The 27002-nt window shown below is 35.3% G+C and overlaps 1 protein-coding gene across 1 annotated transcript in view; it reads left to right on the forward strand.

The window, feature by feature from the left end:
* The window catches only part of DPYD (dihydropyrimidine dehydrogenase), an 849503-nt gene that overhangs the window by 408720 nt on the left and 413781 nt on the right, over positions 1 to 27002 (forward strand). The window contains exon 14 of the mRNA XM_030868763.3: positions 20051 to 20235. Coding sequence (XP_030724623.1) covers positions 20051 to 20235 — 185 coding nt within the window. The remainder of the gene's footprint in view (positions 1 to 20050; positions 20236 to 27002) is intronic.

Consider the following 27002-nt stretch of genomic DNA (forward strand, 5'->3'; position numbering starts at 1 on the left):
AAGAGAATTTGATTTATTTGTACTTATTTGGCGATGTCATTTAAGAATTTATTTGTGTATTTTATTCCAAAATTTACTTGTGTTTGTTTCTTCCAGTGCTCTACATGTGTTACCCCTTATACATTAGAGAAATCAAGGAAAAATGGTTCTTCACTTTCCTTTCTTCCCCCCTCCTGGTGACTTGAAAAACAAACTGCTTGGGAAATTTTTCCTCAAATAGAATTACTTGCTTTACGAGGGCCTTTCAATATTGACATTAATAAGAGCTACTTTCAAGTTAGAGGGGAGCTGGAAGAGTTGGAATATTAAATAGCATTCATGCCTCTACTGCTTTCTAAATATATTCAATATTGTTTTTTGAATGGAAAGCATTTAAAAAATAGAGAGAATCATTATTTGTTAGAAGTTGATCAAGAAGGTCTTATCTAAATGGTATTTAAAATCTTAAAATAATAATTTCAAAGAAAACTTTCATGTGCACATGTATCAGTTATAGTGAAAATCAGTTTATAGGAAGCAATTTGTCCATTTGGCTAAGAAGAAAAGATATTCATGTCTCCCTCTCCTACCCTGAATTTTATCCCATCTTGATACCCGTGTGATGTAATTTATGTGTGGTACCTTTGTGATTATTACATATGTGGTATGATATATTTTAATATATTTACTTATAATCTCTTTCCTTAAACATCAACCTGCTTTTCTACCCTTCTTCTTCTGTCCTTCCCAACCTCACTTTGCACAGGCTCCAGTGAACTTCATGCCAAACTCAGTGACATCTTTTCAGTCCATATTCTATTTTCTGCATTTGACAGTGTTAAATATTTCTTTCTGTTTGAAAAAGTCTCTTCCGAGTCACTTAACCTTTCTGAGCCTCAGCTTTCTTCCTCTATAAAAAAACAATGATAATAATATATACTCTTCCTACCTCTCAGGACTGTTGTCAGAATTAAAATATAATGGGAACGTGCTTTGGAAATGAAACTGTAGCACATTATTATTGTTTATGACACTCCATTTTCTTTTTTTAAAAAAAGCTTATGTATTTTATTTATTTATTTTTGGCTGTGTTGGGTCTTTGTTGCTGCAAATGGTCTTTCTCTAGTTGCGGTGAGCGGGGGCTACTCTTCATTGCGGTGCTCGGGCTTCTCATTGCAGTGGCTTCTCTTGTTGCGGAGCATGGGCTCTAGGCTCACGAGCTTCAGTAATTGCAGCACACGGGCTCGGTGGTTGTGGCTCGCAGGCTTAGTTGCTCCATGGCATATGGGATCTTCGCGGAACAGGGCTCGAACCCGTGTCCCCTGCATTGGCAGGCGGATTCTTAACCACTGTGCCACCAGGGAAGTCCAACACTCCATTTTCTTGCTTTTTCTTTTAATTATTCCTTTCCTACTGTCACTGACTGCTTTTCTTCCTCTAGATTTCCAAAGTTCAGACTTTGCCCATTTCTCTTCTTAATATATTTATTCCTTCACTGACCTGATTCATTCATTCATTCATTTATACACACATGCATTAATTCCTGTAAGAAATATTTAATGAACAACTTCTGTGTGCCAAGTAATAGCTAGATTACAGTAGGCACTATTGCACTTCTGTGTAAAATGACTCTGCAGTCTCTTTCTCCACTCTCTGTGTCTCAGAAGACATTTCATCATATATTTATGCCCATGCATGTAACAATGATTTAGTGAGTTTCTAGAGAATGCCAGGTACCAAATTGTATTCTGGAGAGTACAAAGATGAATGATGCTTTCCTTATACTTAAAAACCTCACAAACTGGTGTTGGAGGCAGACCTGCAAACAAATAGTTGTTTTATCAAGTTAAGAATACATTTAGAGAGATACGCCCAGAGTAAGGAAGGATCACCTCATCAGGTTTCCTTAAGGCAGATTTCTTCTCAAGTTCGCTATCACACCATAGTTCTCCTATCACTAAAGTCCAAAAATGGTGTCCCAGATTCAGATATCTAATTCCAGTTTTACTTTTCATTAAATTCAACAATTTTACCTACACAATAGGATGAAACGCCTACGCCTTAGTACTTGAGAACTTCAGGAAATGATTTTATGTATACTACGTGCCTGACTTTACGTTCCACTGTTCCCTCTTGAACTGTTCCTCCCAGTATCTAATACAGGGTGGATTCCAAAGCGGTTAATTTAGAAAGTCCTTGGTGAATGCATTATGTAAGTATATGCTGAAGAATTCAAGGAATGAAATAAACTTGACAGAGTACATATAAAGTACAGTGATAATTTATACCCTCAGCATTGTCTGATTACAATAATATTTTAAATGAAAATAGTAGTGAAATGAAATTGTAGTGTCTCAATTATATCAATAATAGGTATTTGTAAAGGTAAACTAAGTTGGGAATTTGCAGAAAATTAAATTTTTAATCTCACTTTTTTCTGATATACTGCATCACTTTTGCAAGTCCCTTAATTTGTGTGTTTTGCAAAGGAGAATATAAAATAATTTTATTTAGTATTAAGCACCCAATATATCTGTAATAAATATTTCATGTCAGAAAAATAGTTAGTGCCTCAATAGCTTAAAGAAAAGATAAGTACGTCAAATTTATAAAACAAATTTGTATAATATCCTTGGATTACAGTTGCTAATTATTTCATTGTTCCTAAGGCTTGTAACAATTATAAGTAATCATCATTATTTTATTTAATTCTATTTTATTTCTCTTTTTTTGGGATTGTAGTAGTAAGTGGGAAATAAGAACAGAAGACTCTGTATTCCACATCCCTGTGCATGGAATATATGTGTGCTTATGAGGAGCACAATTTAATCGAATCCTTCATTAACTACTGTCCAAATTCTAAAGGCAGTGTGGTGTCCAATTTCTAATTTGATTGGTATGATAAAGTCTTAGCCTTATTTAATATCTTTCCTATGAAAAACTGAGAGTGGTTCCACATTTTCAAAATTCTCATCCATTTTCTCTAACTATGTAAGATTCCAAATCACCTCAAATTTGGATTTTAGTATTGAAGACTGATTTTAAAGGCTGTCAGTAAATTAAGCACAAGCTACCTTTAACTGGCATTTCCACTCCACAAATGTTGCCCTTCACTGGAAATTTTAAAACATTTATTTATTTATTTTAAAAGTATGTATTTCATAATATAGGAAGTCTCCTCTTCTATTAAACACCAATGTCAGTGTTTATGGAATTGAATTTTCCCTTTTTTTGTTTGTTTGGACAATGTCAAGTTTGAGAAACTTTTTCCTTATTTTATTCCCTTCTCTTTCTGCTTTGAACCAAACTGCCAGTTGTGAAAGCGTGCATATCTTCATTGTTGGTTTGGAATTGATAAGGAGAATGCATTACCATTTTCACTGAACTCACAGTTTCATTTTTCCAGTGGAGGTGATAACAGTCGCCTTGTCCTCACATTCCTAGTTGACACAGTTTTATGTGTCTTTGACTATGCTTTCAGACAACTGAAGGAAGGCACTTTAGCCATGACCTCTGTGCCTCTTTCATGCACTACACCACGTCATCCTCTCATTCTTTTGAAGTGTCCACTGTGAAAAGAGCTATGTGTTTTCATCTTCCAGAATCTATTATAATTTATCTTCCAATTAGATTGTAAACCCCAAAAAGGCATAGACTGTACCTTTATAGTAAGTTGTAGTCCCAATAGTGGCCAACATATTATTGTACCCATAATAGATGCACAATATATATTTGTGCATTTGATTTGACTTGATTCATGTTAAGATATTAATTTTATTACACCTAGTTGTTATTTTTTCCTGTTGTGGGGTCAGTTTGGTTTACTTTTCTTAGAAAGCACAAATGTTAGACAAGTAGTTCTGTTTTTCTATTACTATTGATGTTTTCCCCTGTTTTGGCATAAATTGTTGCACTCTTTATAATCCAATAAATAGGACACTAACTAGAGTCCCTCTGGTAGAGTAGCTTAGAGCAGGGGCTCTGGAGCCAGGCTGCCCCGCTGGAAATCTGGCTCCCTTAGTCTCTTCATACTTTGTGGTCTTGTGGTCTCGATCTTTTAAGAGGGAAGATTATAGCATCTACCTTCTAGAGTTATTTTAAGAATAAATAAATTAATAATATATGTAAAGCACTTAGATATATGTCTAGCACATAGTGAGCATCTCTTAACATTTTGGATATTATGCTTGTGTAACAAAATCATATTTTAATAATTAAATTGAGTTATATTATACCCTTATGACATTATGAATGTTGTCTAGGAATAAAAGCATTTGAAAATTAGGACTTCATTTGGGGACCTGCAGGCTTCGTCCACATGTCTTTATAAAATAAGTGAAGCAGATGCTCTTACAATTTATGATTTTTTAAATGAGAAGATATTTCCTACATTTGGTTATTTTTATTTACAGAAAAAAGATTACACAGCTTGTAACTGTATCATATGTTTTAAAAATGTGTTATTATCAATTCTGATGATTTTCATACCATTGAGAGGAATTTTCTTTCAACTAATTGTTAGTAGTTAGAAAACTCCATTTTGTGTTTTCATAAATCATGTATATAAAGAGCAGAGGATATTTTTAATATCTTTGTTTTTTCCTCTTAAACATGGTAAAACTGGGCCAAATTTTTGGTTTGTTTGCTCACTTTTATCTTAAAATGGAAAGAGAAGCACTTTAGAGGATGCTAAGCTTGAGCTCTTAAGCATTTGAAAATTATGGTATGAGATAACTAAGATTAAAAACCTTTGTTTTTTGGAAGGAAAGATAGGATGAATGATGTGTAAAACTGACTCAGGATAATGCTGCACAGCACTGCTCAGGAGAGCAAATCATAAGGTGACTGAATTCTCTGGGCATAGCAGGGAATGCATGGCTTTTCTTCTAGGAAAGGAGTTTATACACTTCACCCAGTGCCTACATTTTCTTCCTGCTTATCTTACTAGAGACAAGGAAACATGAAGCCCAGTTCTTTCTGAAGATTTAAGGAAACCCTCAGAAAGCAACTTCCTTCATAGCATTAGTTGCAATTAGTTCCATAAGGGAGTGAGATGTTTTTTTGGGGGGGAGGGGGACGGTGGTGGAGAGGCTTTAAAATTGCTTACCAGTTCCCTCAGAAAATTATTTCAAAACCTCATGGGGTAAATAAAATGTTCTGCCAGTACTAGCTTCAAGTGTAGTTTGATTCACTTGCCTCCTACCTGAGAAAAGATGCAGGCCATGGGTTAGTTTGCCTTGTTCTGGCCTAAGCCAGAGCTAGAAATTGCTATGTAGGCAAGAAATGGTGTGCATGAGACTGTGACAGTGCAGATATTTAGGAATTTTTCAAATGGGCCCATTTTTTCCTCAATTATTTTAGGTGTTGGGAAAAACCTAGAAAAGATGTTTTAAACTGAGCACTAGATGAGTCAAGTGCCCAATAATAATAGTTACTTGTGCTTGAAAAGACATGGCATCAGTATGTTTGATTTGTTTCTTTCCTTATTAAAATGTTACTTATATGCTACTTCTCTAATGGAAGTGGGAACACTGAGGCATTTTAATAACCCCTTTTTATTTTAACCAATATGTTTCATTTTTCAAACAATAAAGTATGTCCTTCAGAAGCCATTCATGGCACTTAGAGATTCAGCAAACTTTTCTTTGAACAATTGTCCACTCTTTGTGGCCTTCAGCTTTCATCATTCCTCTTCTGCCTTACCAAAAATAAAGAGGAAGGGGAAGGAGTGGAGTACCAAGTTGAAAATGTGTCATAATTGGTTAGATTATCCCTGTTGCATGCATTTTTATAAACAGAAATGTTTACAATATAGTTTCAAAGAACAGGTTAAGGAATACTGCACTTTATTGATAGATTAGAGAACTTTTTAACTAATGGCACAAATGTTAGAGGCAGGACCTCACTAATGATTGATACAACTAAGAATGGATGAGAAAGAACTGAAAAATAAAGTTGTCAGTCCAATGTAACTTATGGATATGTTACAATACAGTAACTTGCGTAGAAGTTTTCCTTACATACATTTCCAAACGTGCTGGAAGGGATTTAAGAGATAATGTATTCTAGACTCCTAATTTCACAGATTTATTTGTTTAGCTAATGACTTCTGATGGCCTGCTATTCCAGGCCCTGGGCTGTATTCTGGGGATAAAGTGTGGAAAAGGTGTATGCAAACTTTGCCTCCAGGAATGCAGTTTAATAAATTGTGCCGGGAGAAGTTTAGAGTCCTAGGGAAGCGCAAAACATAGTCTGAAGGTTCAGAGAAACTTCCTAGAGGAAGTGGGTTGTAAATTGAAGGCTGAGTGATGTGTAGGAGTTTCCAGGTGGAATGGGGGTGGAAGGGAGGGAGCCACGGGGAGATTATGCAACTTGCTCAACACCATACTGTTAGATTAAGTAGTCATTTTACAGTCATTTTTAAAAGCTATATTAAAAAAACCAGCATGTCTTTAGAAAGTTGTCATCAGCCTACTTATTTCATGCATGTTCTCATCTTCATAAATGAAGGTCTGAATTTTGCATTTTTATTTCTAAAATTGAACTTTTAATTTTATGATTTTTACTATTCATTCTCTCATTATTTTTCATGCAATGAACATTTCATAATATCCAAATATGTTATAGGCCCTGTCCAGGCACTAAGAATACAAGCATGAGTAAAAGAGAGTCTTTGCCTCCCAGGGACTCATAGGCTAATGGGAGAAACAGGCATGTAAATACATAAATTGTAGCATAATGTGCTAATTTGAGATGATATTTGGACTGGGTTTTAGGGCTTGAGTAGGAGTTTCTCTGTTAGAGGGAATATTCATACACAAAGTACAAGCTGATGAATGGCCTCAGGTGACCAGACAATAGTGAGAAAGTCTGTTTAGCTGGAGCAGATGCCGTATGGTAAGGTAAGGTGGGAAGTGGGTAGGGGCAAGATGGCAGGAAATTTGGCTACAAATTTATGTGGAGTTAAGAGACTTATATGCTAAGCCAGGAGTTTTGAATTTTATCCTATAGACACCCAGGTGAAAATGAGGGGGTTTAAATATGGGAGAGACCTTTATGTTAATGAGGTAACTCTGGTAGGTGATGGATCTTCCATCTCTCTGCTTGGGTTTGCAGCATTTGTAATATTCTTCAAATAGTTGGGAGTTAGAAACCATGAAGTCACCTTTGAGGTGGTTCATATCAGAAGACAGGTGTGTTTCCTAGTACTGGATGCCTGAAATAAGCAAAGTTACTCACCAGTCACAGGTAAGATCCAACAATTGCAGGTCCCCTGTTCGGAAGCTGCAGCAGTAAGATTTTCAGTGTTCAGGGAGGGAGACAACCTGTGCTCAACTGGGCAGGTGCCAAGCTATAGGCTTGACAAGGGTGTGTCATGCATGCCTAATTTCTTCTTCCAGATCCACTAATTATAATTACTGAATTCAGCTTTTCTAAGAGAGGTGAGTAAGATACAGAGAGACACCACGAGTGTTATACCAATAATTGTTTCCCCACATGGAAGGAAGCATCAGGAGTGTGGAATAAGCATGTTGCTCCAAGGTGGCCTGGGATTAAGACAGAATGGTATCGATGAAACCAGTTAAAAGACTTGTTGTCAGTTTGCGTGGCTACTAATTAAGGCCCAGATTAAATTAAAGGACATAGAACTGCAGAAGAACATTCAGAATCCAGACATATTTTTTACGTAGACAGTCAGGGTTTGGTCATCTGATAAAGGGGTGGAATATGGAGTATCTAGCATGGGAATCTGATCAGATGTCCATAATGCCTACAGAACTCACAAATGTAGCAGACAGAACAGATCTGAGGGAAATGGTGATGTGTGTCATTTGGATTTGCTAATCCATTCAACAACTGGAAATAGGACTAGAACTAAGAACATTCTGATTGAAAAGAGACATTAAGAATCATTATCTATCATTCGTCTGTCTTTTCACTGTCATAACCTAGTGCCCAGAACAGTGGTTATTCATTGATTGAATTAATGAATAAAAGCTGTTATAACTTGTACTTTAGATAACAACTTCTTAAAAGTATGATGAAAGAGGACATGTGGTATTTGGAAATCCAGAAGGATCTCACCTACCATATTATGAAGAGGAAAACAATCAGCTTTTGTTATTGCTGCTTTTTAGGTGGTAAATATCGTTGGAGGACATGGCATCAAGACAGTTTTAATCCATGGTTCTGTACCTTCCCCCTTTCACTAATGCAGTTGGTTCCTGATGCTACCGTTTCATTTCATAATGCTTGAGTAATAAAAGATTGATATATCCTTTGTATCGTTGGCCCAGTGATGAGAATGAATCCTTTTCTAGTCCTCCCTCTACATTGTCTGGCTTTTAACTGTATTTTAGGCAAGAAGCATTCTCAGGAAACCAATAGTAAAACTGTACATATTTTCTTAAAAATTGTCCTAATTATCAGATTTTTTTCTGGCTGAAAGATTTATTGTCTTTCTATTACAGAATACACTGTGCAGAGTGAGGATAAAGTGGTAGGATTTAAAGCAAGTACTGGCATTTCTGCAGAGTAACCATCCAAAATAATGGAATCTTTGCACAGTTTTTCTTTGGAATTATTTTAAAGGGGTGAAGGTGATGAGGAGGGAGGTGAAACTGATAACAGTGTTGAAAGTGACTTGGACTCAACATCACATCACTTACAACTGCCTTAGACATCCGTTTGAAGCACAACATGATATTTCTGTAATTATTTTACTTCCCTCTAATAACTGCATAGGAATAGGTTTGTTTCCCCAGTGAATAGCTCTGTTCAGAGCCTTCCCTTATCTTTGTTTTCCAGGTTTCACTAGTGGTTGATATCATATGCATTCTCACAGGGAGACAGTGGATAAATCAGTACTTTTCCATCAAATCAAAGATTACATACAAGAAGTAGAGCAGTGGCATGTAACAAGTTTTGCTGGGGAAAGAAGGTAGAAAATGGACAAAATAACATAATTGTTTCAGAGAACAGAAATCTTAAAACGTAGGAAAATGTTATTCAACATAGAGTGAGTGTAATACATGTCCAGAGCTTTGTTTACCATAGCCTATTATATTTGTCTTTTAAATACTAGTTAGCTTATGATATACTAAAGGTTTATTCTGAAACCAAACATTTTTGTGAAGTGTTAAACCACAGTAAGCTGCTGCTGTGAGATGTAAAATCAAGATGTAAAATTTAGTGAAATTATAAATTTAGTAATGATGTAGATTGTATACTCATGTTCTTAGTAATATGTATTTGGTATTACAGATTAGTTTTGTTAATTACTTTGCATTTGTATTCTTGGCTCAAATCACAAAATAAAAATAACAGTATACCTATTTAAAATAGTCTTTGGTTAAATTAGATATTGACCTACATACATGTAAGTTGTAATTTCATCAGTTAGAAAAATTACATTGGATCATATTTAATAGATAGCCCCCCAGTATGGAAGCTACCCAATTCAAATGTAATATTCACATGTAATTTATTAGGTGTCCCGAACGTGCTGGCATTGCTGGAGGAGAAAGCCAGCACTTACTTGAACATACATTCAGAGGTCTCACCTAAGCTTTATATGTTCTAATGCTATCCAGTGCCAACCTTTTTTCCATGCTAGCCATTCTTATAATATTTTGTAATTATGAAGCTTTTCAAATGTTTTCAAAGGACTTTCATTTACACAACGATTTTTTCCATACAAGTGCATGAAAGAGTGTCAAGCATATTATGTTCAGTGAACATCCAATGATTTTCCAAGACCTCTGAAAAGCGTATTGACAATTCACTTTGTTTAACATGGCCCAGTGTTTTCCCTGTATTTGCACACTGCTGCCAAATGAGCTGCCACATCACCAGTATCATTGTATTACTCTCATAGTTTAGAATCTAAAATTATTCTCCCCTGACGGTGGGATTGAAACAAAATGCTTCAATTTAATTTTAACACCCTTCTAATCTGCCCTCCTACATACTTGTGGGACCTTATTTCCCATTCTTTCATTCTATATTTATTGAGTTTACAAGATTCTGGGTTAGGTTCTCCTGGGTTCACACACACACACACACACAAAATACATTGTCCCTGTCTACGGGAGCTTGCAGTCTAATAGAGAGGGAAAAATGCAAAATGCCATTAGGTAGACTCAAGGAGAAATAGATAAACTGCTAGCATAACACACAGGGTGGAGAGATGACTTCCAGTTGTAAGCATCAAAGAAGTGTGTATGGAGGCAGTGGGATTGGTAATAGAGATGAAGACTGGACAGGAATTACGAGACTAGAGACGGGAAAGCACATTTCATCACAGTGGACGGGCTAGATACATACAAGAGGTAATTCCTTTGGCTAGATCATACTGCACACAACAAGAAATAGTAAAGGTGGAGAAATGTATCATTGCTAATTCACAAAATGTTTTAGTGTTAGGCTAAAGTATCTGAATTTTCTTCTAAAGTTGGTGGGTACCTGAAATCTAAAGGGCCATGTCAATAAAATATGTTCCCCTCACACATAGAGGGAAACATATAATTAATTTTGTATCTCCTTTTTGACTCCTTCTCTTCTCCTATTTCAACCTATACACCTTATATACTCTAAATTATGTTGACAGTAGGACTGCAGGGTAATTTATTCATATTTTAATCCAAAGTACCCAGCACAGTCTTAAGGGTTCACTGAATGAATGGCTAAATGGATGAATGAAGAGATGGATAAATGTTGGGATGAATAGAATGAAATGATTGCTTTATTCTAAATACTGCTACAGAAAATTCACAGTAAAGACAAAAGCCTATGTAAGCAATGTTTATATAAAATATCACATGAAGACCAGCAAGTCTTCCTTCTGTTGAGAGAATGGTCAGATGCTTGATAATTTCACTTGCATTGAAAATAGTAGCTTCCTCACTGGTCACCCTGCATTTACTCTTGCTTCCTTATAATCCTACCAGAATCAGCTTTTTAAAGAAGAATTACATCATTTCATTCCCCTGTTCCAAACCCTCCAGTGGTTTCCTACTTTATTTAGAATAAAATTCTTCCCACAGCTTATGAAGCCCTCCTTGATCAGGCCTCTGCCTATCTCTAGGCCCCCTCCCCTCTTCTCTTGCTTGCTTTCTTCCACGCACTTAAAGCCTCCCTTCTACTCTTCAAGTGCATCAACTTCAGCTCATTCTAACTCCTCTGTAACAGTTCCCTCTGCCTGGAATGATCTGCCTCAAGGTCTTCACATGCTGGCTCATTCTTATCCTTTGTTTTAGCTCAGATGTCATCTCATCAAAGAGCCCTCTGTGCCCCTCCATCCCCACCATGATCTTCCATTTCTCAGCCCCCTCACCTCATAACACTCTCCTTGATATATCTCTCTTCATAGCCATTTTCACTATCATATAGTTCACTTACTTGTTCACCTTTTATTTTTTATCTTCTGCCAACTGAAATGTACATCCCACAAGGACAGTTCCCTTATCTGTGGTTTACTACAGTGCCTACAGCTGGATTTAGTACACAGCAGACAATATTTGCTAATTGAATGAACCAATGCAAGCTAGTGCCGTATTTTTTTCCTGTGCAATCATTACTAAAGTCCCAGAAGAACATCCTGTATGCACCGCCTTGCTGTCTGTGCCAGGTCCTTTCTCCTTAACCCCTTTTATTCTGCCTTTTGCCTTCATCATTTACCTGCACATATCATCTTTTTACTGCTCATTGAACTCCAGATCCCCAAATCTGGTTACCTACCTTACATTTCTCTTGTATCTGACATTTCTTGAAACGATCTCTTCTTGGCTGTATGGCTCAGAAACATCTTGAATCTCATGAAACTCTGATGATTCCTCTTCTGGCTTTAGTTCAGGTTGTGATTGCTGCCACTTTAAAAAATAAATGGTTCATTCTAGTTTTACCCAGGTTTTTGTTCTTTCTCTAGAATTTCATCCATCATATGACTATATCTAATCCCAAGGTGTAGGGCCCTCTACTAAGGTCTAGGTGTTTTATCTCCAAATGCCTCTGAAGGTATTCCCAGCTGGTACAGCTGTGGTGGATTTGTAGTTAGGTTCAAATCCTGAGAATGTGATCTGTGTAACTTAGTCTCAGTTTCCTCAGCTATAAAATTAAAATAATACCTATTCTGTGAAGATCCAGAGAGATGACATATACATTGCCTCATCCAAAACCAACCACATGTTCCTGGGGCGCTCGATAAATGTTTGTCATTATTATCATCATGAATTCTATTGAATATAGCCTTTGTCAATACCAAAGATAGTTCTTGACTGCATGGTAATACAACCAGTACTCTATATAAAGAAGCTATATTTTTGAATCGTGCATCTACTTATGTGCTAAAATTGTTTAAAATAAGTTCTACGGTATGTTTTAAGTTTGCACTGAAGTATGCCTACAGCCGATTGACAAGGAAAAAAAAAGTCATAAGATGGATATCAAAAAGTAACATTAATGAGCTGCTAAAGCTAAAATTACAGGAACTTATGAAATTGGTTAAACATAAAAACCATTAAACTGTTTACTGAAGCTTCACAGATATACTGCAGCTAATGAGCATTTCTGCTATTTAAATAAGCCCAAATTGAACACACATTACATGGATACATAATTAGTCATGGCAGTCAAACACACATAGACTTACTTTTAAAGCTCTATTTAGGGAATCTTTTCCATTTGATTTATTTTGTTAATTAAAATATTTTTCAGTATTCACTTATATTTTAATAATATTGTTTTCACAAGTAGTGTAATTTACTTCTGGCTTTCTCTTTGTTTTTATTTATGCTTTAAATGCAGCAAATGAGGATTTTATATTAAACATTTTTTAACCCCTTTCTGTAGTTATTTATATCACTTGATGGTATCATCCAGCATTTTAAAAAGTTCTTTCACTGAGAAGTATACATAAAATATTTCAGTAGCCTTTCCACTTTTTTCACTGTCTCCTAATTATCAAGAGGTATTAGGCACCCAAATGTGCGTAGAATTATGATGATTATGGTCCAAATCAGATTAAAGGATGATCTATTCCTTCAAGGAGTTTGTAGTCTTAAGTAGATGGTATCATTGAATATAAATAAGCAAATCAAAGTGCAGCATTTGGGAATCCAACTGAGAATCTGAAAACAATCCCCATATATTTTCCTCAAGGACACTGACCTCCTTGAGGAGATCTCTTACAGAGAAAATGAAATCAAATCTTCAAGGAGTTTAGTGTTTTAAATAGATGGAATTATTGCAGAGAAATAAGCAAATCAAGGTGAAGTGCTTAGACAATTTTAATTCTGAATTGATTAGTCGGTCAGTTTAGGAAATGAGACTCCCTATAGAATACAGGTAAAACAAAAGGAGTTGCTACAGGCTATTATTGACATCCATCTTTTGTATTTAACCTGGGGAGTCTAAGCTTATCTTGGGCATGGAGGGAAAGAAAATTAAATCTGTACTTTTACACTGCCTGAATTCTACAAGCATATCCAAACTGAGCGTTATTTAACCATAGCAGTAGGAAAGTCAAATAGTTAAACCAGTCAAAAGAAATTAGCCAATGCCTGTTCTTCTCTAATCAGTGTGTTTGTCACTGTAGAGACTTTCTTTAGAAGCTTTGGGAAGCTTTTGGAAAATACTTGGGTTTCTTCTCTACAATGAGCTGATTCTCTAATTGTGGAAATAAGACCTACAAGAAAGATAATTGCTGCCCCTTCAACCCCAATCTGCTTCATTTTAATTATTCCCACGGTTCCCAATAGTGAAACTTTAAGAGACTGTTTTTGGCCTATTCCTGGCTTTTTCTTTCCCTCACACCAAGGGTCAGTGGCAAGGAGAGCTTTGGAGTGAGAAATAACTGGATTCATATACTGGCTTTACCACCTCTTGGCTGTATTTAGGATGCTAATACCTACCTTAAAGAGTTGTGCTGTGGTCTAAATGAGACTACTGTATGGAAATATTCATCATCATGTCTGCCTCACACAAGGGATCAATGAATGCTGATCGTTTTCCTTAATGTTCTTCATTAGGTGAGGATGATATAAATGAGATGTAAGGAGTAACTAGGAGAGAATTTCCTTTGGTTGAATTGTTAGAACATGGTAACTGACTGCATGTTGAGATAAGTGGAGAGAAAAGATTCAAATATTATGCCAAGACTAAGATCTATTTCTACGTTTTTTTGATGAAGGAAGAATAGGAAAAAGCAGCAGTGAAGGTTAAAGAGTGATCATGGAGGCAAATGGAAAAGCGGAAAGTGTGGTGTCATTGAAGCCAAGATAAGGGACTTTTATGAGGAGGAATTGGTCATCTGTTGAATGCTACTGAGAAATCAAGGAAGACAGTGCCATGCGTAGGGTGAGACAGTTGAGGCACTGACCTGCCCTTGCACGATCTTGAGCCTAAGGACCTTCTTAAATCTTGTTCTCTGGGTGTCTCACCCCACCCCACCCTAGTTCCTGAAGTGAGGTGATGACGGGAAGGGTCACTGGATGTGGCAATCTGGATCATCTTAGTGATAAGAATTTCAGTGAAGCTTTGGTGGTCACGATGAGTAGGAGACGTGAAAAAGTAACCTTACTAGTAATTGTGAAATGTGACAATCCCAGAGGAAGCTTGTGAACTGGGTTTTAGATGTGACAATTTAGAAGGGACAGTAGAGTATCCACATTGGAATCTCTAACAGGCAGCTAGAAGTGTCAGAAAAAAAAGCAGAAGGTCGTGTTTGAGGTCATTTCCAGAGAGATGAAGTTAAAAGCACAAGACAACTATAATTTCTGACACAGAAAAGTGTAAGAGACAATATTTGAGAGCTGGGAAGAGGATGATGACAAGATGAAAAGGAGCCAGATAGAGCCTAAGGACAGTTTAAAAAGAAGGAGAGTCCGGATAGAGTAGCATTCCGCAAATCAGAGAAGGAGATCAAAATTACCCTGATTCGTCTATTGGATGCTATAGAAAGGCAAAAAGGAAGTCACGGAATTTGGTGACCGTAGAGACCATGTTTTCATAAGAGGGATACATTGGAAGGAATAATTGGGTGGTAAAAAATGTAGGTAGTGTAAATTACTCCAGAAATTAGATAAAAGAAGATGTAAGAATGGCAGTGAGAAGGGAGAACCAGGTTAAGACCAGTTTTTCAACATAGGAGATGAGAGAGGAGAATATGAGAAAGGCAGTAGTCTAAAAAGAATCAGAGATACTTGAGGTTCTGTAGGATCAGGAAGGTACAATATCAAGGCTGACTTTTGAGGGGTTTACAGAAAGAAAATGATGAATTGGCATTGTCCGCTCCATTGTGTTTGGGAATGGACAGCATATTGATTCGAATACTCAGAGGCAGAAGGGAGGTGTGAGAACAAAGCTTGTGCCAACCGGACTTGATATACTTAGTTGAAGGCATTCTGTGGTTCTGTCCCTTCCATACCCCAGGGTATTCTATTTAAACACAGCTCTGATATCCTGGCCCTGTAATTAGAATTTATTTGCTCTTGCTGAGATTTTGCTTTCAGCTCTGATTTACTGAGATTATTGCCTCAGCTCGCCTTTTTGTTTCATTGTGCTTTGGTCCTCTTGGCTAATACGTTATGTAAAATTAAACAACAAGCACGTTGATGAATTCATCTGTTTTCAAGATATCATTTTATTACAAATGTTGAAATTTTGTATTCCCCCCGTTGTTTTATAGCATCTCAAACTCTCCAAAGAATACTAATAATCGTTCTTCATTATGATTTCTGTTGTATTGTTTTATTGTTTATGGAGAATTAATTTATATTTATGTACTAAAATATAACATTCTTGACATCTTTTTATAAATACTGAGAAATATACTTGTCATATGCTTGTGGGTTTCTCTTCTACATATATGACAGCACAGCTACATCAGTTTAATTGACCTTGGCAATCTGCATCTGCCAGTGATGTGTCCCTGAGGGACGGTTTCTGCAATTTTAAGCTGTGGCTTATTGAAGAACTTGTGTGTCACAATACAATTAAGTCTATATAAAAAAATCATCTCATGCATAACATTAAGTTGACTAAAAGTTCCTATTTCAAAACCATTTCTTGTTTTAAAGTTACCTCAGTGTGTCTTTGTTTTTTAAATAAGCTCACTCGAACATAGTAGTGATTAAAGCAGAAAATTAACATAAATCTTGAATGTTTGGTATGAATTAAGGATGTTTTCATTCCTTTTAAAGACTGCATAAAATTCCAGGCACCATAACATTTAACACATTTCTATCCCATTTGCAGAATAATATAGACTGTGAATAAGCACGTTTTGGGATTCTTTTTCAAGTTCTTTTTCTGTTCATCTATGGAACTACCAGGACATATGCTGCAGTCTCCAGCAAGATGCAATCTCATGGAAATCTGTGGGGAAACTGTGTATGATCATAACAGAAAATCCCTCTTCCCCCACCCCCATTATTTTATAAACAAGAAAGAAAATAATACAATCCTTCTATTAATATTCATTTAACACTTCATAGGATATGGCAAGCAGTTATTTGGTTTGCAAATGTAAATATACATTTTTCATCCACTTATGCTTTCATTCCTTCCAAGCTAGATAAAGGCAAAACAGAAGATATCCTTCTGAGACTTATTTTTATTGTATTCCAAGTTAAACGTATCAGCAGAGATGTAAGAGAGCTGTGAGGAGTCCATAGAAGGATAGTTACAATGATGAGGAGGATGAAAGTCCCTCTAATAAGAAGCAGCTAAATAAATGAACTCCTTCCTGACAAATTATGAATAAAAGCATATAGATTTTTTTCACTGAATCCTTAATTTGAGTTCTAAGTTAAATACTTTGGAGCTTTAAAAATATGATTAAGTAATAGAAATAGCTACATTTCAAAAGAGTCATCGAAATCGTGAAAAGTGTTATTAGGATCCACAATCAGAATCAACAAAGTTTCAAAAAATTAATTAATCCCCTCTCTCTGTCTCTCATGTTTAAATATTGAGTCCACTGTGCCTACAGGGAAACGATCCTAATCATTTGATGTTCAAGTTGTAATGAATAGTCATTCTTGTGTTAGCTGCTTAGTGCCACTGATTGAAAACATTTCTGACCCACTAAAGCATCGCTTATATTCTTATAAGCTGTCCGTGTTCTATTTTTTTCAATTTTTTCAATGATCCTTTATCATTTGGACAAAGAAAAAGTTAAAATATTAGATATTAAAATGCAAACAAATGATCTCTATTTTGATTGATGTAAGCTTTGCTATACTATTTAATAACATCATAACCAATTGCTTGACCTCTCATTTTTTTATTTATTTCTTAAATGAAACTATGAACATGTGAAACTTGAAGCCCTCTAAAAAGAGTAGGGGGAAAATTAAATAGGTGATTTTCAAAAGGGGGCTGAGATAATTTTTACTGTGAGAGAAAAATTTTGTTTTGGAATACAGTGTCATAGTTATTTGATTATTTGTGAGGTTAGTTGGATGTTACAAATGATAGAAAAATTAAAAGTTTATATTCAGGTCTGACTTCAAGCTATAATTGAGTCAAATATTGAGGAAAGAGAGCATATTTTAAAAATTAAACATGAGTATGTATGAATGTTTAGAGACATAAAGTAATACAAAGTGTGTCCAATGGAAAGACCCATGAGTAGAATAGTGCTTTTGAATTCACAAATAAATATTCCTAGGTTGGCTTATAGTGTTGGTGCTAAATATTTTAAGAAATGCAAGAATTACTTATTAAACTTGTAGTAACGTCTCCTATTTATTGACTGAGTTAGTGATAGAGCTCTAATATTAAAGTGAATCATACCATATGCATTTGTAAATCATAAAAAAGTTATAAAACACGTTATTCATGAACTTCAACTTAATTCAGCAAGCATTTATTCAGCACCTACTATTTAAGGTGCACTGTACTGAAGAGTAGATTCAAGTTTTGCGAGACCTGAAGCCTATATAACTTGAGGACTTTCTATAAAAAAGAAAAAAATTACAAATTCAAATTTAGGCCTTGAAAGAGGCCCATGCAAGTGAGGGACCCTGAAGCTTAAGCTTCAATAACTTCACAGTATATATGTCTTTGACTCTAATAGCTGCTGTGGGAAATCAAAGATAACTAAGGCATAATCCCTGCATTGCTCAAGCTTAGAGTGAAATCTGTGCTAATCTTCAAGGATATTCTTGTAAAAAAATGAGGAAAATGTATAAGAGAGCTTTGATCTCCTAGTGAAATAATTTTGAATTTCTTCTCATTTAAAAACCATCTTTATTTCTGATCTCTATGTAGGACAAAGTTGTATCAAAGTCTTGGACAAATAAGGTCATTTCTTATACAGGAGAATTATTTTTTATCCCTTGCATGTGAGTGTGTGTGTGTGTGTGTGTGTGTGTGTGTGTGTATGTATGTCTCTATACCATTCAATGATGGTGTGTTACAGTTACCATTATTATAATAGGTTGAATTGATGAGCCGTGCTCACCATCGATGTTTTGCAACTCAGGTAACTGTCAACAAATGGTAGTGATGATCTGTTATGCAACAGGGAACAAATGCTAAAGGTCTCTTTTCATGTGACCTTTAAAGACAATAGAAAAATCTTCTCAGAATGCCATTCTGTATTGAAAATAATTACATGAATATTTAATTTTACTCTCAATGAAAGGTGAAATTGCATCAGAGATACAAACAATAGAAGATTTTTAAATAAAAACCTGAGCATGATGGCATTGATCCATCTACTCATCCATCCATCCATCCATTGAATTGAGTGTCTCTTATGTTTTAAGTGCTGTGCTAGGGTTGGTGGCACAGTGGTAAGCAGTATAGCATGGACACATTCTTGTTCTCATCGAACCTACAGTCTTGTGGGGAAAACACAATCAACAGTAGTCCCTTAATAGTTTTCTAGAATTCTAATATTCTTCAAGTAGAAAGCTACAAATATGCACCAGGGTTTATTTTATGTTTTCTTTTTCTATTGCTCAGAAAAAAATAATTTTAGAATAACATGGTTTGGCTATTTTATTTTAAACTTAAATTATTCATCTATTCAACAACTAATTTTTGTATTCTAAGAGCTTCCAATATTTTCTCCTTTTGTTTATATTGTTATATTTTCTTTTCAATTGGAGTAAAAAATAACTCCCTTAGTCTATCTTGAGAAGCTGTGCTTAAAATTCATGATATGAATACCTGGAAAGAACATTTTATCTTAAACACTGGCTCAGTTTGCTCCATCATATATGGTACTGTCTACCTTTCTTTATTTCTTCTCTAGATCAACCCCTTAATCTAACTTATTTTCTTTTATCTCTTCCAAATATCCAGATCGTGTGACGAGTGAGTTTCCTTTAGGTAATTTTTCTTAAAGGGACTCAACCTCTTCCTTTTCCTGACATGTTTAGATTCAATGGAACACAGCATATTTAGCAGATAATTTAAATCTCTTTTACAGAGCAATTTCCACAAGGAACTAATGTTAATGGTTGCATTTGTAGATTTTTACAAAATAAAACAGAAATTGCTGGCTAAATGTAACTGTATTCTGGGTCCATTAAATCGCTTAACATTAAGTGTAAGTAATTTGATGGAAACGTAGAAGATATGTCTTGTTTTGTTCATAAAACTGGCTGTGAAAGGAAGAGATTGGCAGTTGATTCAAATTCACAATATAACTTACATCTATGTTACACAGGAATAAATTTGGGTTCATAAGAGTAGTAACAAATTTGTGAAAATAATGGTCATGGACAAAGTTTTAGAAAATGCGTTTTATAACCATTAGAATATTTAAAGGACTGTAGTCTGCCAAACATCTTACACATAAATACCATATCTGAAACATTGCCCAAATCTGTGGTCTTTAACACCTACATGTGAGTTTTATTTTGAATTGGTTAAGTCAGTACACTTTGAATGTGTTGTTAACTAAGATATTTCATTAACTTTCCATTTTTATGGTTCATTAAAAACAGTTGCTTGAATCCCTAGAACAATAATTACATCATAATTTTTCTTAATTTTCAAATTATTTTTATGTGATGCACAGATTAGTCATTGCCTGTTGTCTTTCACTTTTTTCCAGTAAAAGAAGCCTTGAGCCCTATAAAATTTAACAGATGGGATCTCCCAGAGGTAGATCCAGAAACTATGCAAACCAGTGAACCATGGGTGTTTGCAGGTGGTGATGTTGTTGGTATGGCTAACACTACGGTGGAATCCGTGAATGACGGAAAGCAAGCCTCTTGGTACATTCACAAATACATACAGGTAGGTGTTTGCCATCAATTTCAGTTAATTTTTTCCAATGGATAAGTACTTCTTTATTTTTGCTACTCATTCATATGAGCATTTCTATAAGGTATATAGTAACTATATATGCAATAGATCACATACATATTTACTTGGATAAATTTTTTTAAATGTGGACTGGATAGCAGACCTGTTTAGGTGACTGAAAATTCATTTATGCATTTCTACCAGTGGAATACTATGAAGTTATTCATCCTGTATTCAAAATATTTATCAATGCTTAAAGACATAGACAATACATTTATCAAATCTGGATGATATGCAGTATGATATAGAATCTATATTCCTAATAATCTTGCACAGTCCAGAAAATTATGTTGTCTGTCCATGTGGATCAGTGAGTTCCTATTCACTTCCTAAATTATATGCACCTAATTGAAAAGAAAACAAAAATTTTATAAATTTCAATTGTAATTATTTTTTCACTATTTGCTGTTATGATACAAATGCAGAATGTAAAAATGATAAAATATAAAGTTAAGCGTACTCTGGTGCAGTAATTTTGTGCTCTTGGGGAAAAAAGCCATATCTACTAGATTTCAGTTGTCTTACTTTTTGACAAAATGCTCTGTTCTTTTCCTGCTCTATAATTTAACTAAATGTAGACACAGTAACCTCATTTACATAAAATGTTTCTGGAAAAGTTTGCTCTTGTAAATAAAATCCTTATTTTTCTTTCCTATTCAAGAAAGGCTCTAAATTCACGATATAATTCCTGCCTCCCTTCTTTTGATTTCTTTGGTTTCTCACATGCTAGCAAAATTCACTTTGTCTTTAATGTTTCCATTTCCTTGAATATTTTTCTTCCTCTTTGTCACCACCATTTAGTCTATTCTGGTTGTTCTCTACTCTTTCTGTAATTCATCCATGACTACTTACTTACTAGGTAGGGCCTGGACTTGGTACTGATTACATCATATTTTTTATGTTCAGTTAACCAACCTACTCCCACCTCACCTTGGCATCTCTGAGTAGTGGGGCTTGAGATGTTGCGATCTGGGCCAGAGGGTGGTGTGGTGTCCCATAGAGGTAATGCTCTAAGAATGGGTGTAAACCACAGTCTACTGGTTGTGCATAGAGACAAAGGGAGCAGTGTTTTGGGGAGATGATAAGTCTAAAATTAAGAATTCTGTCCAAATCATTCATAAATCAAAAGGGACTAGGCTAGGAAGAAAAGGGGAAAAGGAATGAAATTTTAACAGACAGAAATCTGGGAATACAAAGGAGACATGTCGGTAGTGGTTTTGGCTCTAGTTGCTGCAGCATCTGTATTTTGGAGAGTCCGTATGGCCTCAGAAATTCACAGCAGGAACAGTTCAAGACAACTACCCAGGATGGACTCCTGCTTTGGCTTTTTCACTTTTTCTGTCCCAAAACTTATCACTCTTTTAATTTTCTCATTCTACTCTTATTTCTTATTTTCATAGTGTTCTCCCAAGGCTCCTAAGTGTGTAACTCCGTAATCTGTATCTCCAGTAGGGCATTCCATGACCCAGCTGTCTGCTGAATATCTTCACTTGTCTAAACTACATTTCAAATTCACCACTCCATTTGGATATATATTTACCTACACTTCAAACTCACTTCTTTTAAACCAAACATGATCTCCTAAACTTGTTTCATCTCCAGTATTTAACATTTCTGATTCCTAGAGTCAAATCCTCTACATCAGTGGTCCTCAAACTCTGGATTACTCAGGCTAATAAAATTTTCAAAATCAATTTGGAAACCAATATAGGGCTGATTGCTTCTTGTTTTGCTGAGTAACAGCATTAAAATAAACACTCAAACACATGAAATTATAATATTTACTCACATTTATTAACAAGAAAGTTTATGAGAAAAGTAGGAAACAGCACAGTCTCAGAATAGAGATAATTCTTAAGAAAACACAGTTGAAAGATTTATGCTAGTGTGTTCACACACCTATTTTTCTCATAAAACAGCACTGCTGTACACACCCTTATTTATGAGTTATTTATCTAAATTTTCTTTCTTTTTTTTTTTTTTTTTTTTTTTTTGCGGTACGCAGGCCTCTCACTGTTGTGGCCTCTCCCGTTGCGGAGCACAGGCTCCGGACGCGCAGGCTCAGCGGCCATGGCTCATGGGCCCAGCCGCTCCGCGGAATGTGGGATCTTCCCGGACCGGGGCACGAACCCGTGTCCCCTGCATCAGCAGGCGGACTCTCAACCACTGCGCCACCAGGGAAGCCCCAATCTAAATTTTCTTTTCTTCTCTCTATCATATATGCCTGGTCAATTCTACGCCTGTAAAGACTTTCATACACTTATTTTAATTTGCTTATTTTTTGTGTGAAATACGATTTTGGGTTGACCAGACATCTCACTGACCAGTCTGTTTACTCCTTGAAGAAATGAAGGTGGACCCAGGAGAAGGGAAAAGCCTTTTGTGCTACGCCAGATAAAACCTAGTGAAGATGTGAATTCAGTTTGCAGAAGTGAAAATGGTGGGAAGGCAGAGATGCTAGAGAGATTTGAAACAGTAAACTTGAACATAGGCAAGTGGAGAATGGCGTGTGTTATTGTTTTCTAAATATTTAAATCCATTTGTAGCTTTTAAATTAAAAGACATAGAGAATGTTTACTATATTTTATGATGATGGTGGTTTTGTAGTGCTTCACAATTATCATTCAGAAAGATTCTTGAAGGTATTTTTTTTTTTTTTTTTACTTCACTGTTATCTTTCTACTTCCCTGAATCTGATAAATGTGTGCTGATAAAAATGAGCCATCATTTTAGTTAGTTTCCACTTACTCATGAAAGGAAAGACACAGACTCTTAGGTATTATGAAAAAAAAGTGCATGTGCTTTAAATATATATTGCTAGGAATGATAGTGTTTAAAATATAAAAAAATTAAAAATTTGTGACCAGTAAAAGTTTTGGGTTTGGCTGAAGAATTCAGATTTGTCAAATAAAGTATTGAATGACATTTTAGAAATGCAGTGGAAACAAAAGGCAGATAAAATCTCTGTCAGGTAAAATGAACACTTTCACTATTCTGCGAGGATGTTGGATACAAAGTGCCAAGCAGTTATGAGACTAAAAAGGAACATATAGACAAAGTAGGATTTTTCTCTCTTTACACTGTCAGTAACTTAGTTCTGGCCTCTATCACCTCCTAAAATTGCCCCCAATTTCCCCCTGTCAAATCCAAAGCCCCTATGCTGCAGCCAGAGTCATCTTTCTAGAATACAAATTTGATCCTAATTTCCTCACTTAAAACCCTTCAGAGGCTCCTCTTTATGCTCAAGATGAAGTCCAAACTCCTTAGCTTGTGATACCAATTTGAATTTCCCCTAACACATCAAGATATCTCCTACATCTGGGCCTTTCCTGACTCCACCCATTTCACCTGTCTGTATCCCACTTGTCCTTCAGGTTTTGCTTCCTTCTCCTCTTCCAGAAACACTTTCCTTCTAGTGTGTTCTTTAGCATCCTATGTTTCCCTGATTGAAACCTTCTTACTGGTCTGATGCTACACAAGCCAGTGGCCTGCTAGCTTGCTAATATACCCTCAAAATAAAGAGTGTATTCATCATTAAATAGGAAAAAATGTAGGGATAATTGATTTTAAAGGAATTTAAAGAAGAGTTAAGAAAACTAATATATTTGTTATATAAGTTAATTAGGACTGTAAGTAACTAGTGTTTTCTTACCAATGTAGCATTAGTTTAAAAAAATTTATATAATGCCTGAAGTGTATTCATGAATGAAGGTTTATAACACCTTGTCTTATGTTATACTTTGGGGAAACATGCAACACTAGACAGTGGACTTAAAAAAATGATTTTATACATACATTATAGTATTAATTCATACATGCAATCATTGCAGTTGGATATTTAGAATTTCTTTGAAATACACTTTTTCAGGTAAATGTGATTATTTAAAGACACACATGTTGAGATTTCAGTAATTCCCATAGTTATCTGAAGTGAACTTCACTTAAATTTTATTAGTTAATTTAATCAATTACCACTTATTGAGTACCAGCTGTTGGGTCTAACACTTGACTTTGGGAGGGTACCAAAGTGAATAAATGAGGAGAAGTATAATAGAGTAGTTAGAAATTTGAGCTCTGAACTAAACAGATCTGATTTCAACAATACTTTCAAACTGTATGACCTTGGGAAAGTCACTTCATTGCTCTAAGATGTGGTCTTCTTAGGGGTAAAGAAATGATTTATTAATAAAGGAGCAATAATAAAATTGCTACCCTATTGGGTTTCAGGGAAGAATACATAAGGGAATTTATGGAAAGTTCTTAGTAAAGAGTCTGAACTCTAAATATTTATTGTTTGTGAATTATTAGAGATTATTCCCTTTGGACTGTTAAAATGGTATCAGAGAAAAATTATAAAAGAGGAGATTTGAATAGAAAGTCAAAGTATAGTATTTTAACAGATGACGACTGAAAGAGGCTGTTTCAGGTCATGATAAGAGCATTTTATCTAGCCATTCATTTTTGCATCCATATGCATCCATCTGTCTATCTGTGTAGTCATTCATGCATGGATTCATTCATTCATTCAGTAAGCAGTAGTTTTTTAAAATGGTGCTTTACAAATAGTTATGGAAGCATACATATAATACAAAATAACAAATGCAGTAATAAAAAATGTAAAGGCACGAGGCAGTATGGAAGAGTTAATGATTGATTCTGCCTGGAGGTGGGTATCAGGATATGGAGTGAGCAGACTTCATAAAAATCAAGATACACGTAAAGAGGGAAGATAAAAACTGGAAGAATGCTGAGTGATTTGAATCGCTGGAACTTAAAGAAGCCTACTGGATAAGATTGCATAGCTTGCCCACTGTGCAAGGGCTACCCAAACAAGGGTACCAGTTGGCTGAAATCCAGACCAAGCTCCACTCACCAAACAATGGCATCTTTTGCTGTGCTGCTTCTATTCAGAGGCAGGAGTGCCTTCCTTGAATTTTCACAAAGGTGCTTTCTGCCTGCTCCCTAAGCCTTGCACCTGTGCTACAGCTTTTTCTTTTGTTTTCACCAAAAGGCAGTCTGAGCTAGTGGAGGCCCCGAACATGGAGACTATATAGGAAAAATGGGAGAAAGGATCTGGGGTTTATTATACTGGGGTTAGAACATGATGAGAGTACCCAGTTTGGGAATTTAATGTGGACTATGTAATGAGGCAGGAATGTGGTAGGAACTGTTTGAATGAAGAAGTGATAGTGTCAGATCTGGAATTTATAGAGAGAGAAATATTTTTCATTTTGTCAACATTTCCCTCCTTGTAAGTCATTATTTTAAAATATTAAACTTGCTCTTCTTTAGTTGTACTAATAAGTGATCCAGTATGACTTCACCTCACTTGTTTATAATACTATATTAGTGGAGTCCAGGCATATTTGAGTTTTCTTCTTTCACTTAAATGAGAATACTGACTATCTAAGATAACTTTGACAGTGTACCCAAAGAAAGAGTATGTAACTGAAAGAATGACTACAGGTAAACAAAAAAAAATTCTATAAATTTTCAAATTCGCACTTGTACTTGTATCTTTGTAATGGATTTACTTAACTAGTGTGTGTGTGTATGTGTCTGTGTGTGTGCATGTATGTGGACAGATGGATAGATAAAAAGTTCTGTAATAGGAAAAAAAAGAAATTAACCACATTAACCCATCAGCTTTCCTTCTCTAAAGGAGCTTATAATGATGTTTGAATTCAATTATTTCATCCATGTGAAATAGTTAGAGAAAAATATATATGACGTAATAGAAAGCTAAATTTACTATAACAAATAAATGCTAAATTAGTCAAAGAACAGAAATCAATGTTGACTAGAATTATTAGAGAAGACTCAAAAGAAGTAGTCCCTGATTTTTATCCTCCCTGGAACATGCCTTTTATATTCACTTGTCAACCGTTGAAATAACAGCCACTAATTGTTTAGCATCTATCATACATTGTACAGTTTTTGGTTATAATGACCCTGTTAAACAGGCATCATTATCTATGTTTCATAGCTGGTAAAAATACTTTACCAACTTTACCTACTTTACTTTAGGCTCAAATGATAAACCTATTCAAGGTCAGTATCCTGTTAGAAATGAAGCCAAGATTTGAACACACAAATGTCTAGCTGTTAAGTTCCCCTGTACTGGACTACTTCCCTGGTACTTTTCAACTCTGGAATCTTAGTTTTCTTGCCAATTAGCAGCAGTCCTTGACACCTTCCCCTACAGTATGTGTTAAAATTTAAAAATATAATAATGCAATAGAACTTCTCCTGAGAGTTCCTCTGTCGTTTGAAACTGAAATTAAAGATTGTGATTGGAGGCTGTAGTCTGTGTATAACTTAATTCTGGCCAAAAATATACCTTAACCAGAATGATTAAGTGTATAGAAAAGTTCTAGGAATTTGAACTTCCCAGAGAAAGAAAACAGAGGGGCAATTAGCTCAGTTAGTATGATTAAAGGCTATTTAATTATTAATTGGAGTAAAAATCAGACATTTAATTATATAGGTAAATCCAGAACATTTATCAATGATAAATTGGTTAAATCTAGAACATTTATTTAAAAACACAGGAGTACAAAAAAGTTATCTTGTCCTATGAAACAGTTATCAATAATTGTTTGGTTAATCCGAAAAAGTTAAAATGGGGACGTATAAAAAGGATATACACATATATTAAGCATATCATTTTATTTTAATGCATTTAGATATTTTCTCAT

Source organism: Globicephala melas, chromosome 1, assembly GCF_963455315.2.
Source record: "Globicephala melas chromosome 1, mGloMel1.2, whole genome shotgun sequence".
In the NCBI taxonomy this organism is placed as follows: Eukaryota; Metazoa; Chordata; class Mammalia; order Artiodactyla; family Delphinidae; genus Globicephala; species Globicephala melas.